We start from the raw sequence: 12,567 nt of genomic DNA on the forward strand, positions 1-12,567 counted from the left end.
ACAATTTGGTTGCTACAAATTTTTTAAAAAATAAAAATTCCAAAACTAGGTAGTTTCTCCATCAATATCTGATCCAATTGGCAGCAGAAATGAAAGGATGGAAGGTAGAATGCCCAGGGTGCCACTGCCTGGGGCAGAGGGGTTGGGCAGGTAGCAGTGCTCTCATCTCAGGAAGATAATCCCCTTCCTTTGGTCACAGAGAGGGGGCGCTGACCTCACCTTCTTCTCCGAGGACTGTTTCCACTTCTCAGAACGTGGGCACGCAGAGATGGCCATCGCTCTCTGGAATAACATGGTCAGTACCTAAGGGTTGAGTGGGCTCGGGTCAAGGGTACCCCCGAGGACGCTCTTTCCCACAAAGAAAAACTTATTGGTTGATATGTCTCCTTTCTCCCCAGAGTTCAATATGGCAGCTCACGTATTTGTCCTGACAGATTCTATTCTTTCTGTAATTTCCCAGCGCTGTTGGGGTATAACTTTGTCATCAGATAGACTAGATGAAAATACCAGCATCGACCCTTTACTGTGTGATCTTGGGCCGTTGAGCCCACTCTGGCCATTTGTGGGCTTACCAGGTAGTGTGGGTGGTAAAGAATCCGCATGCCAACACGAGACACGGGTTCGATCCCTGGGTCAGGAAGATCCCCTGAAGTAGGAAATGGCAACCCAGTCTAGTATTCTTGCTCAGAAAATTCCATGGACAGAGGAGCTTGGCAGGCTACAGTCCATGAGGTCACAAAGCGTCGGACATGACTGAGCAACTATGTACACACTGGCCATCCATATCAGTATCTACAAAAACAGCAGCAGTGACACAGGTCTTAGAGATAATGTGTGTGCCGCACCCAGCACAATAATCCCCACACTCCCTACTACTATTTGTTTAAACACTAAAAAGAGCCACTCAACCAGTTTTCCCAGGCTGCCACCTAGTCCTTTCTGGTGGGGAGAAAAGGAGACCTTACGAAATGAAGGTACAGCCCAGGGGCCACAGCCCTGTGCCTTGCTCTACCCTTTACAGCTGGCCACTCATGACTGGACAGTCAGCTATGTTTGCACAGAGCTTGACAAGTAACCCTGAGCGCTGTATCCTCTTGTGCAGAGCAAATGAAATGCCTTTCCAGTCCACTGGCTTCTTTTGATCTAGGCTCAGCGGTAACCCAATCCCCACCCCAACCTGCATGTTCTCTCCTTTCTCCCATGGTGACTAAACCATCCACACGCCTGCTCCTTTCACTGCAGCTTCAGGCCCACTGTGACTCTGCCAGGCACCGCTGTGCAAGTATTCCCACACCTGTCAGCTCCACCAGCGTGGCCAGTATCTTCCTCGGCTGACTCACAATATTGACTTTCTCCTTAGCTACACCACCTCCTCCTCTCAGAACAGCATGTAAGGAGGTTTTCTCCTTGGCCTACTTAATTGCAGGCTCAACCTCCCTCTGCTTGTGTTTTCCTGGTGTTTTCCTCCTGTTGACATCACAGTCTGCCCACTCCTGGAACTTCCGTCATCTCTGTCCGTCCAGGACCGGGAATTGCAATTACAACACTTTGAGTTTGCTCCCAACCCTACTTCCGCAGTGGTTTTTTAAAATCAAAGTTAAAACAATATAATCCCTGGGAGCAGTTATGTTTCTCTTGATGATTTTTTGCTTTGCAGTCCAGTTGTCTTTCAGTGACTGAGTCATTCAAATTCATGCTTTTAACCACCCCCCGCCCCCGCCCCCACCCCAGTAAAGGCTGGATATCTCTGCATGGTTTCCTTTCTCCCCCTGCAACCCTGGGGGAATCCATGGATTCCAAGGAGGGGCGGGAATGCTAAGCCCTTAGCCTTGCCCTCCCAGTGTCCCCGTCAGGGTATGGTTTTCCTACCTGGGGGTATTTGGAGACTTCTCAGTGCCAGGACCCTCTGAGTCTCCTGGGACCGATGGCCATAGTGATGACTTGAGCATTACAGGACCCACCTGTTTCATTCTGCATGATTTAATGTAGTTCTGGCCTTTCTCTTCCAAAGCAGCTCAGTAGGTCTTCCCATTAAATGCTTCTGTTTCATAAAAGCAAGTGGAAGGGATTTAGATCTGAAAATGAAAGGTAAATGCTGCATGGAGCCATATTATTGCTACTACAAGACTGTTCATAGCTCCCCAGCCATACCCCAAATTTGAAAAACAGCAGCAAACACAAAGCAAAACAAACCTAAAACTATATGTTATCCTGTGCTATATGATTTGTGGGAATAATTACATAGTCCAGTGTTTTCCTCCAAAAGTATCTCAGATATAAACCTATAGCATCATGCCAACTTCTCAGGTCATCTTCTTCCTGGAATTTCACCCCTAAAGTGACATAAAATAAGTGACAAACCAATAGGGCTGGAGAGGATCTTAGAGGTAGGTCATCGAGCCAGAATGTCCTGTAACTAAAATACAGAGACATGGAACAATTTGCGAGGGGTCAAACAGCAAGTGGCAGAACAAGGATTAGAACTCAGGTCTAATCACCAGGCATCCTGGCTACAGCACCAGCCTGATAAGCACATGTGTAACCGGTGAATTCATGTCTCATAATTAGAGGCCTATGACATAGTGTCTGCAGGCCTTGGCTGATACCCCGGGTGCCCCACTGTGGCAAAAGACACTCTTGAAACTGTTCCATCTCATGCCCCTCCTCTAGGAACAGTTTTTGCCTCCTTTTTCAGAGACTTTTGCAAAGCCAGAAACTCCAACAGCACTAGGGCATGTTTTTCTCTTCCATTTTCTTTTGTCTTCTTACGAACAGTCTCGTCGCCTCTTTTCTGATAACTATTCCTCCACTGCTGCCTGCTCCCTCTTCTGTGGAAATCTTACTCTCTTCTAACACTGACATCTCCCTGGGCATCTCCCCTACCACTAAACAGAAAACAATGCTAGCCTCCTAATTGACGTCCCTATCTCCAAGGCTTACAGCCATTAAAACAGCTCTGGCTGTGTATTACAGTTATTTGGGGGCTCTTAAAAATAATGAATACCTACAACCACTTTGTATGTCTACTAAAGCTGAACACACGTATTCCCTATAACCCAACAATTCTACTCCTACGTATATCCCCAACAGAAAGGTATACACACATTTCTTGTCCAAAAGATGGACAAGAATTTTCATAGCACCACTATTCATGACCACCAAACAGGAAACCCCCCAAATGTCTACCAGGATGGGTAAACAAACAGCACATTCATGCAATAAAATAACCTCACAGCAATGAGACTAAAACTTTAACAACATACAACTATACATATAAACTTCAAAAACAAGCAAATATATACATGGTCTTATTGGGACATGGAGAGAGCTGGAGGGAGCTTTTGAGTGTTGATCATATTCTGTTTCCTACCTGGATGCTGACTATGCGGGTATGTTCATTTTGTTATAATTTATCAGTGATTCATTTTTTATATTTGTTTCTATATGTATGTTAGCTTCAATTAGAAAGAAAACAGTGCCTGGGCCTGATCCCTAGGAATTCTGACTTTGTCTGGGGTAGCACCTAGATTCAATACTTTTTAGATGCTCCCGAGGTGATCATTGCATAGGGTTTGTGAATTACTGCTTTAGATCTCCTCTCCACAGGGCAACCATATGCTCTCCATAAATGAAATATGACCAAATCACACCCCTGCTCTCAAATGTCCAAGGCTGGCCCCTCCCTGGGGAAGAAAAGCCAGGCTCCTTAGCCCGGCATGCCAGGCCTTCCGGGTCTTGGCCCCAGTTAACCTCTCCAGCAGCCACTCCTACCAAGTGATCTGCACTTGGCAATCCAGCAAAGAGTGAAGTTTCCTGCACCACCCATGCTGGCTCCTGCCTCTGTGTGTTTGCCTTTGCTCATCCCCTTCTCTCTGGCTGCCCTTTCTACCTCCTTCCCCTGACTAGCTCTGACCCACCTCAACACTGGCACTGGCACTCAGGTGCCAGCTTCAACAAGAAGCCTTCTCCAAGTCCCCAGAGCAGGCTAGAGCCCCCACCATCACCCTGGCCCCCTGGTACACACACTGTCTCAGTCCTGTCTTTTGCTACAGTGTCTGTATCTACAGTGTTGTATCCACAGTGTCTGTATCCACACTGTTGTATCCACAGTGTCTGTCCTTAGGAAAGGTGGGTTCTAGCAAATACAACTCCCCTTCCTGTGGGCTCCAGGTCTCTGTGACTCCAGTTCATCCATCCACCCACTAGGCCACTATTTCCTGAGCACCACGATGCCATAGGGGCTGCCCCAGGTGCTGGGGAAAAGAGATGCCCTGCTCTTGGAGAGCTTCCAGTCTAGTGGGGAAAAGAGATTTAAAAAAATAATCAACAAGGTAGTTTGTGACCACATTCAGGGCTTTTAAAAAATTAAAGCAGAGTGCTGGGACAGAGAGAAATGATGGGGAGAGGGAGGCCTCACTGGAGAGTGACATGTGAACTGAGAACTGAATGTCAAGAGGCTGCCAGGCAAACTGAAGTCTCAGGCCGGGGTGTTCCAGGCAGAGGAAACTGGACCTGTGTGGGCCAGGAGTCAGGAATGAGCTTGAAGTGTGTGAGGCGTGTAAAGGCCAGTGTGGCTGGAGGGAAGGGAGCAAGGTCAGAGAGGTGGACAAGAGCAAGGGCTGGGTCCTTGGATGGCTTTCGACAGGGGAGCCATGTGACCTGGTTTGCCCTCTGGCTACTGCATAGAGACAGCTAGGAGGGAAGCAAGAGAGGAACTCGACCATTAGCAAGCTGCTGAAAGTCCAGGTGGAAGGTGAAGGTGGCAGAGACCAGGGGATGGCAGTGGAGAGGGGAAGTCGCTGGATCTGGGATGTGGTTTGTACTGGCTGGTGGATGAGGTAGAAGAGGAATAAGGGATGACTCTTCAGTTTGGGGTCAAGGAATCTGGGTGGACAGTTGAGGTGCATAGAGAGAAATACAGTTGGTAGGGGAAAATCAAAAGTTCTTATTTTAGATATGGTCAGTGTGAGCTGCCTTCCAGAAGTCCACCTGAAGGAATCAGGTAAGGTGTTAAATGTATGATTCTGGAGTCCAGGGAGTCAGCAATGGAGATTTGGCGGGGTGGGTGCGGAGAGAATGTGGGGATGATTAGCCTAGAAGTGCCATTCAAGGCCACAGGATTGACTGAGAGCAACTAGAGAAAGATTAGGTGAAAAAAAGCATAGGGCCAACCACCAAACCCTGGCGCTTTCTTCCAACTTTTGGTCTAGCAACAGATGAGAAGGACAGGAGGAGGAGGGGGCAGGGAAATAACAGTGCTGTGTCTTGGGATCCAAGACAATTGTTTTGAAAAGGAAGCATCAACTTTGACAAATTCTGCTGAAAAGTCAAGCAAGACAAAAAAGAAAGTGAGTGCTGAATCCAGATCACTGGTGACCTTGACCAGAGCTTGAGTCAAGTGATAGAGACAGAGAGAATGGGAGAGTAGGAAGTGCAGTTCAGTTCAGTCGCTCAGTCATGTCTGACTCTTTGCGACCCCATGGACTGCAGCACACTAGGCTTCCCTGTCTATCACCAACTCCTGGAGCTTACTCAAACTCATATCCATTGAGTCCGTGATGTTATCCAACCATCTCATCCTCTGTCATCCCCTTCTCCCACCTTCAATCATTCCCAGCATCAGGGTCTTTTCCAATGAGTCAGTTCTTCACATCAGATGGCCAAAGTATTGGAGTTTAAGCTTCAGCATCAGTCCTTCCAATGAATATTCAGGATTGATTTCCTTTAGGATGGACTGGTTGGATCTCCTTGCAGTCCAGGGGACTCTCAAGAGTCTGCTCCAAAACCACAGTTCAAAAGCATCAATTCTTCGGTGCTCAGCTTTCTTTATAGTCCAACTCTCACATCCATACAAGACTACTAGAAAAACCAAAGCTTTGACTAGATGTTCCTTTGTTGGAAAGTGCAACAGGGGCTAAAAACAACTCTTCTAGAACTATGGGGAATAAGAGTGAAGGCAGTCCAAAAAAAAAAAAAAGGTGAAGGCAGCTGGTGGAGAGGTGGGAGGGACTTCAACCTGGGAGATAGAGGATAGAGTAGATTGTGTACCAAGCTGAAGGAATCAGTAGAAACAGATACAATCATCAAAACCATATGATTATTACCTTCCTCTACACCAGTTAGTTCCTGGGTTCCTGGAATATCACTGGGAGTCAGCCAACCTGATCTGTGGCATCTGTTCTGTCTCTAGGTGGTTCTGTTACAATAGAAATAATGCTGTTACCTATGTAAGCCACCTCCCGCTCACACGTGTTTCATCTTCTCATTTGATGCTCACAACACCAGATGTGGAGTTGTCCAGTCACAGTTTAATGCCCCACCCCTAACCCTGGGGTAGTTCTGGAGCCCGCCTAGCCCCACACAGCAGTATTAGCAGAGCCAGGACCCCAGCCCATGAGCCCACTGTGCTCTGTCCATTCACAGCAGCATCTCTCCCAGGATCAGAGCACCTCGTTCTCCTCTAATTGTTACTAACAAACAGGTACAAAAAGGCTTTAAGACACCAAAAAGCAAGGTCCTGGGCCAGGTGTGGTCATTAGCTGGCACAGTGGACTTTCACTTCCCTCCTGGGCAGTACCTGGGTGTCAGGAGCTGATGAGGTCAGGGACAGGCAGGGAGCAGATCACGGGATGGGTGGAGGCCAGACGTTCAGGATGGAGTCTGGACAGGTGAGTGCCAGGGATCCATCTCCTTGGTGCAGGCCACGTGTCACAGGGCAGGGTACTGGCTAAAGAAGCTGGGGAGGAGGTTACAGCAGCCTCCAGCTCATTCTCAGAGGTCCCAGGATCAAATGCATTAAGCTAAACATGAGCCATAATTGCTCCCCAGGAGGTTTCAAGTAAACCTTTTCATCTATACAAAAAACACAAAAGTAGCTCAAGCAAGAAAGCTCCAATTTCTTAAGGATCAACAAGTCAAGCATAGTAATGATGTCATGGTAACCAGTGCATTTTCAAAGTGTTCTTGAAATTGATTATCCCCAGACACTTCGAGAAGTTGGGAAATATGCTCATCACCATTTTGTAAAGTTGAAAATGCAAAGTATCTGCATTCACAGCCACTCCCAGGGATACAGGAGATGGAGGTCCTGAGCCCTGTGCCCCCCAAACCCTGACTCATCATTTGCTGAGGCCTCTGAATGAATCAGACTCCCCTAGGTCTCAGTGTCCTTCACAGTAAATCCCAGATATAGTCTCAGGGTCCCTCTGCTCTGATGGACTCTGATTTGCCAATCTCTGAGTCATAAGTCAGGTCCAGCTCTGGCCTCAGGGTGGCAAGTGTCGGCCGTGGGTCTTGCGCCTTTGCTGGTTTCAGAAAAAGGGACGAACCTGGTGTGAGATACTCTTCCCTCCAACAGCGGTTGGGGCTCAGCCTTGGAGGAAATCAAGGTTTCCTTTTCTCTCTTCAGCTAGAACCCTTGGGCCATAAGACCACCTCCAACAACTTCACCTACAGCCGAACCAAGCTCAAGTGCCCCTCTGCTGTGAGTAAGGTCCCTCCTCTCTGGTATGCAACAGGAGTCTGACCTGGGGGAGGGGGGCCCTGGCCACCCAGAGGCACCAAAGTCCCCTGGGAGGCTCTACCATTGGACACGGTCATTCATGGCCACCCTTCTCAAATCTCACCTCCCCTGGCTGCCCCTGACATTCCTCAGGTCCTCCTGAGAAATGAGGAGGGAGCCGGGAGTGAGGCAAGGGAGAAAGCACAGGCTCACCGAAGCAGGAAGAGGCCCAGGGGAGGCAGATGAACAAACACTGGCCAGACCCTCATTACCCACCACAATCCCAGAGGGTCTGAGGCATCCTCTGCCTTAAACGTGTACCAAGGAGCCCTCCCACGCCAGGCATGCTCCTGATACTGGGGGCTGCAAGGCAGAGAAATAAGACATCATGTCTGTGCTGGGTACCTGCATCTCTTTCTGGCTTTCTAGCACTCCCAGTGTCCAGGCCCAGACACCCTCCCCCAGACCACTGACAAAGCCCCCCACCTTGCCTCCCTGGCTCTTGTCTGCCTTCTCTGCCCATTCTGTAATCATTGCCAGACACAGAGTGGCATACTTGGAAGGAATTCCAATCTTGTCAAGACTGCTTGAAACCTTTCCCTGGTCCCCATGTCCCACCGAAGAAAGTCTAGACCGGAGGCCCACCTCCCTGTATCACCTTAGATACACGACTCCGCTCCTGGAAAATGGAGCCACTTCCCAAACAAGACCCACAATGGCCCCTGTCTGTGCTTCCACTTCGGCCATCTGCTCCCCTTGGAGGGTCATCCCCCATTTCCGCTGTGGAAAATGTTCATATCCTACAAGGCCCAGGTGTTGCCCCTTCTCTGCTGTTGTTCACCCTATCTCCTCTACACTCCCACCCCAGATGCATCCCAGTGTTGGTGTCTTTTCTCTGCATACCTCTCACAAGCCCTGACCCAGGCCCCGTGGTGATGTGATTATTTCTAAACACCTCTCATCTCCCAACTGGACCACGAACGACATCACATCTCAACCCTCAGGCACTCTCCGAGCTCCCAGCACATGCCAGCATGCCATCAGCCTTCACTGGGGGAACAGAATGGATCCAGGGAGGCAGGCCCTTTGCATTTGGGGTGCTTAGTCCACTGCAGAACCAGCTGTCCGTGCACCCCAACCTTCCCATTCACAGGCACCCCTGGGAAGGGAGGAGGGGAGTAGCTGTCCAGTGGCAGCCTAGAGGAAACAGAGGTGGGGACTCTGCCAGCACCCCAGGTCTCCCTTCCATGGGTCACCTATCAGTTCCTGATCATTCAAAACTGAGTTGACAAGAAAGGAGGTGCTGGTGAGAAACCAAAAACCAAACCAAAAGTGTATCCACTTTGGATACCCCTCCTCATCCAAGGGGCTTGGGCTGAGTGTGGATGAAGAAGCTTTACAAATAAGAGATGGGCTGTGGAAACAAGGCCATTGCTCCATCACTGGGATAGAGACCACAGAAGCCTCAGATGGATGATTTTCCAGCCCCTGACCCAGAACTCTCTCCTCCTCCACAGGAGAACCCCTATCTCCGCACCCTGAGGAACAGTCAGCTGCTCCAAGACCAGGCTGACACAGAACCCTCAGTGCTCTCCTGGGCCATGCCAGTGGCGGCAGGAGGTGGCCTGGTGGTTGGTGTCGGTGCGGTGATGACCTGGAGAGCCCTAAGAGGCCACCAGAAGGAAAACTCTCCCCTAAGTCTGAACACCATGAGCTTCTAGGCCTGCCAGCCTTGTACGGGCTCTCATCCTGAACTTCCCAGCCCTCCACATCGGCCCCCGTTTGCCCACTACAGAGGCCGCTCCAAAGCTGGGGCACAGGAGGCCAAATGGATAGTCGTGGCTTCCTGGGGCCTGGGACCTACCCTCCTGGAATTGGTGCATTTAAATAAAGGCCAAAGCTGTTCTATTCTTGAGTTTGCCTGCTTGAAGCACTCACCTTTCACCTCTTGCATGCTGCAGGTGTGGGAACTAGAAACTTTCATCTCAACCAGAACTGCCCAAGGGATGGCCAGCCAAGCCCAGACTGTCACCCTACAAGCCTGTCTTCCATCACCAAAACCCTATTTCAAATGTGGGGGAAATGCCAGTCACCATTGCCGGCCACCACTGGGTACAATCCAACACATATCTATTATGCACATTTCTGTGCTCAGGGCAAGGTAGAACACTGCAGTGCCTCCAAGGTTGCGCATGTCCTGGCCCAGAGATGCACTCTTTTCAGAAGATAAGATGCTCTGTGACTGTGTGACTCAGTCCTGGGGCAGCTGTGGGTTAATGTGTCTGCTCTTGAGAATAGGAGTTCCTTGGGAAAGGTTTCCCAGAAGACAGCAACTTTGAAATGTCATTTTACAAAAGGATTGGGATACGAACACTTCATATATCCTCAAACTTTCTTGAGGTGCTACATTTAGGAAAGAATCCCTCTTTCTACAGTACCAAGTTTATGAGAGAGCTAGACAGAGTCTGTTAACACAGCCTCCCTTCATTCAGCCCCTACCAGGGACAAGCCCCTCAGCTGAATTCTTACACAGATAAGCTCTTTTATTCGGCACAAAAACCTAGGGAGGGGATAATAAAAAACTCTGAAGACAGAGCTAGTGATTTCACAACATTGTCAATCCACTGAATGCCACTGAATTGCTCATTTTAAAATGGCTAATGATATGTCATGGGAACTTCACGTCCATAAAAAACAAGCAAAAGTCCATTAAATCAGGATCAACATATCTTTCTGATCCCAAAGCCTGAGATTTCAAAGAATATGATATATCATCTGAATGTGTGGCTTTCATCAAACCCCATTACCAACCTGAGTTCCAGTTTCTCAGACATTTCATCTATACAATGGAAAAATGGAAATAAGAGTATTTATTTTGCCTATCTCCCAGTCTTGCTTAAAAAAACAGAAGCTGTATAAAAGTTTTCTGTTCCTCTAAAACACTGCACACATGAAGGTGGGTCATTTGCTCTTCTATGAAGAGTTGAGCTTGGGTCTAGATTACTGGGGACTTAGGTTCAGAGATGGGTTTGGGGACTTGGGAGTAATGTGTGGATGAAGACTACTTGCCTTTCACTCACAGAGGTTCATCATCTTATTTCTCTTTGGCAAAAATGAATAGTCTCTCCAGAGGACCTCCCAGTCCCAGTTTTCTAGTTTCAATTTCTGCTTCTGAACAAGAGGAAATGGCATACCTGCCCCCACTTCTTCCTGTGGACAAAAAACAATGACTAAATAATCACACACCCTAAAGAACGACCACATCCCAGCTTGTGTTCTTGGCTTAACACAGCATAACCACCAAGACAACCCATGAGGTTGAATAATTCAATTTGTTTTTGATTTCCTAAGTTTCCATTTCAGTAGTTCCTACTTCAAAGAACCATGAAACTCACAAGTCTACCCTCACTTGGATTGGGATTGAAATTTATACTACCTGAGTAATCCAGGAGCCCCCAGTCTGAAAAATTTATGAAAGATGTGGTCCCACATGGGGAACCAAGGAACAGTTTGGAGAAATAAAAGGAAACCCCCTCTGGAGGGACTCAACTACAAACCCACCCACATTCCCACCAAATCTATGCTAAAAAGCCGAAATTTAAAAATACATGAGAGCACTTACTTGAACCTGGTGGTAGTATATATACACTGGAACATTCCCTTTTCCCCCAGGAAAATGTTCAGTCTAGTTAGGAAGACAACCATGGCCACACCAGGAGCAAAGTCACCAAATCCTAAGAAAGCAACACTCCATGATACTTTCCATGGAGGCTTTTTCATTCAAAAAAGGTTGAAAGAAAAGCGTTAGTCCCTCAGTCATGTCTGACTCTTTACAACCTCGTGGACTGAAGCCTGCCAGGCTCCTCGGTCCATGGAATTTCCCAGGCAAGAACACTGGAGTGGGTTGCCATTTCCTTCTCCAGGGGATCTTCCCAACCCAGGAATTGAACCCAGCATCAGAAAAGATTAATGTGGATTACACGTGGTCAAAAGCCTTCATAAAGAACATGGAAATTTGAGTTCTGAAGGATGAAGAGATGCTTTGGTTAGAGGCTGAAAAGAATGGGGTCATGGAGACTGGAAAACTCCATTTAAGTAGAGAGATGAATGAGTATGGTGTGTATATAGGACAACAAGAAAGATGTTTTCCAGAAAATGAGGATGTTTGAGCCAGCATGAGATTAGAGGGGACACTATGGCAAGGACAAGGAATTAATATGATTATATTGTTATAATAGTTATAGTATCAGGCAGTATTTGATTTGGGACTGAATGCTACTGGGAAAAGATTGGTACAAGAAAAATAATGCCAATAAAAGTTGACATACAATGTTTACACTACAACAGACAAATGGTGCACAATTAAGCTTCCATATGCCTTTGATCATCCCCCCGCTTCCCCCTCCCCTTTTTTTTTAAACAGAAGAGAAACTCAAGACTCAGAAAGTGTTAATTGACCCAGAGTTATGGTTTCATTCCATAATGGAACATTCATCAAAATAAATACTGGTTTCCAGAGTAGAAGAATAACCCCAAAATACAAAATAGATGATTCTAGCTGAAAATTGGCCTGAACTGCAAATAAATGTGATATAAGATCAAATGTGATCTAGAAAAACAGGGATACATATTAGCATCACAAGGCTATGATGGCACCGTAAGTTTTTGTGCTTCCAATGGGTCTGAAGAATTCAGCCATCTCTAGCTAGTAAGCTTTTAAAATTTTACTATAGGACTCATCTGGTGGTACAGTGGATAAGAAGCTGCCTGTCAATGTAGGGGACGGGTTCAATCCCTGGTCTGGGAATATTCCACACGCCGCAGGACAACTACACCACAGCTACTGAAGCCCACATGCTTAAAGCCCATGCTCTACAAAAGAAGCCACTGCAATGCGGAGCTCGCGCATCACAAGAGCAGCCCCCACTCACCTCAACTGGAGACAGCCTGCACGTGGCAACACACGCAGACACAGAGCAGCCAAAAAAAGGAAAGAAAAATTAACTACAATGGGGTTGTAGCAGCTAGCAAGTCTTTTAATTAGGGGAAAAAAATGAAGAGACAAT

The 12,567-nt window shown here is 47.6% G+C and overlaps 1 protein-coding gene and 1 long non-coding RNA gene across 4 annotated transcripts in view; one reads left to right on the forward strand and one right to left on the reverse strand.

The window, feature by feature from the left end:
- The window catches only part of PLB1 (phospholipase B1), a 132,681-nt gene extending 123,272 nt beyond the window's left edge, over positions 1 to 9,409 (forward strand). For all 3 annotated transcript variants that reach the window (XM_086326125.1, XM_086326126.1, XM_086326127.1), the window contains 3 exons: positions 200 to 295; positions 7,409 to 7,483; positions 9,019 to 9,409. In XM_086326125.1, the coding sequence (XP_086182251.1) occupies positions 200 to 295; positions 7,409 to 7,483; positions 9,019 to 9,222 (375 nt within the window). In that variant the 3' untranslated portion in view covers positions 9,223 to 9,409. The remainder of the gene's footprint in view (positions 1 to 199; positions 296 to 7,408; positions 7,484 to 9,018) is intronic.
- Positions 5 to 6,756, reverse strand: LOC147362926 (uncharacterized). Its single transcript, XR_015136609.1, has 5 exons — positions 6,578 to 6,756; positions 6,105 to 6,196; positions 1,962 to 2,075; positions 573 to 792; positions 5 to 282 (listed from the first exon to the last, which is right to left on the reverse strand). It is a non-coding gene; the product is annotated as an uncharacterized LOC147362926 (long non-coding RNA).
- Positions 9,410 to 12,567: the final 3,158 nt, after the last annotated feature.

The sequence above is a fragment of the Bos grunniens genome, chromosome 11 (genome assembly GCF_055505025.1).
Source record: "Bos grunniens cultivar Pamir isolate PY7600 chromosome 11, Bosgru_T2T1.0, whole genome shotgun sequence".
Lineage (NCBI taxonomy): Eukaryota > Metazoa > Chordata > Mammalia > Artiodactyla > Bovidae > Bos > Bos grunniens.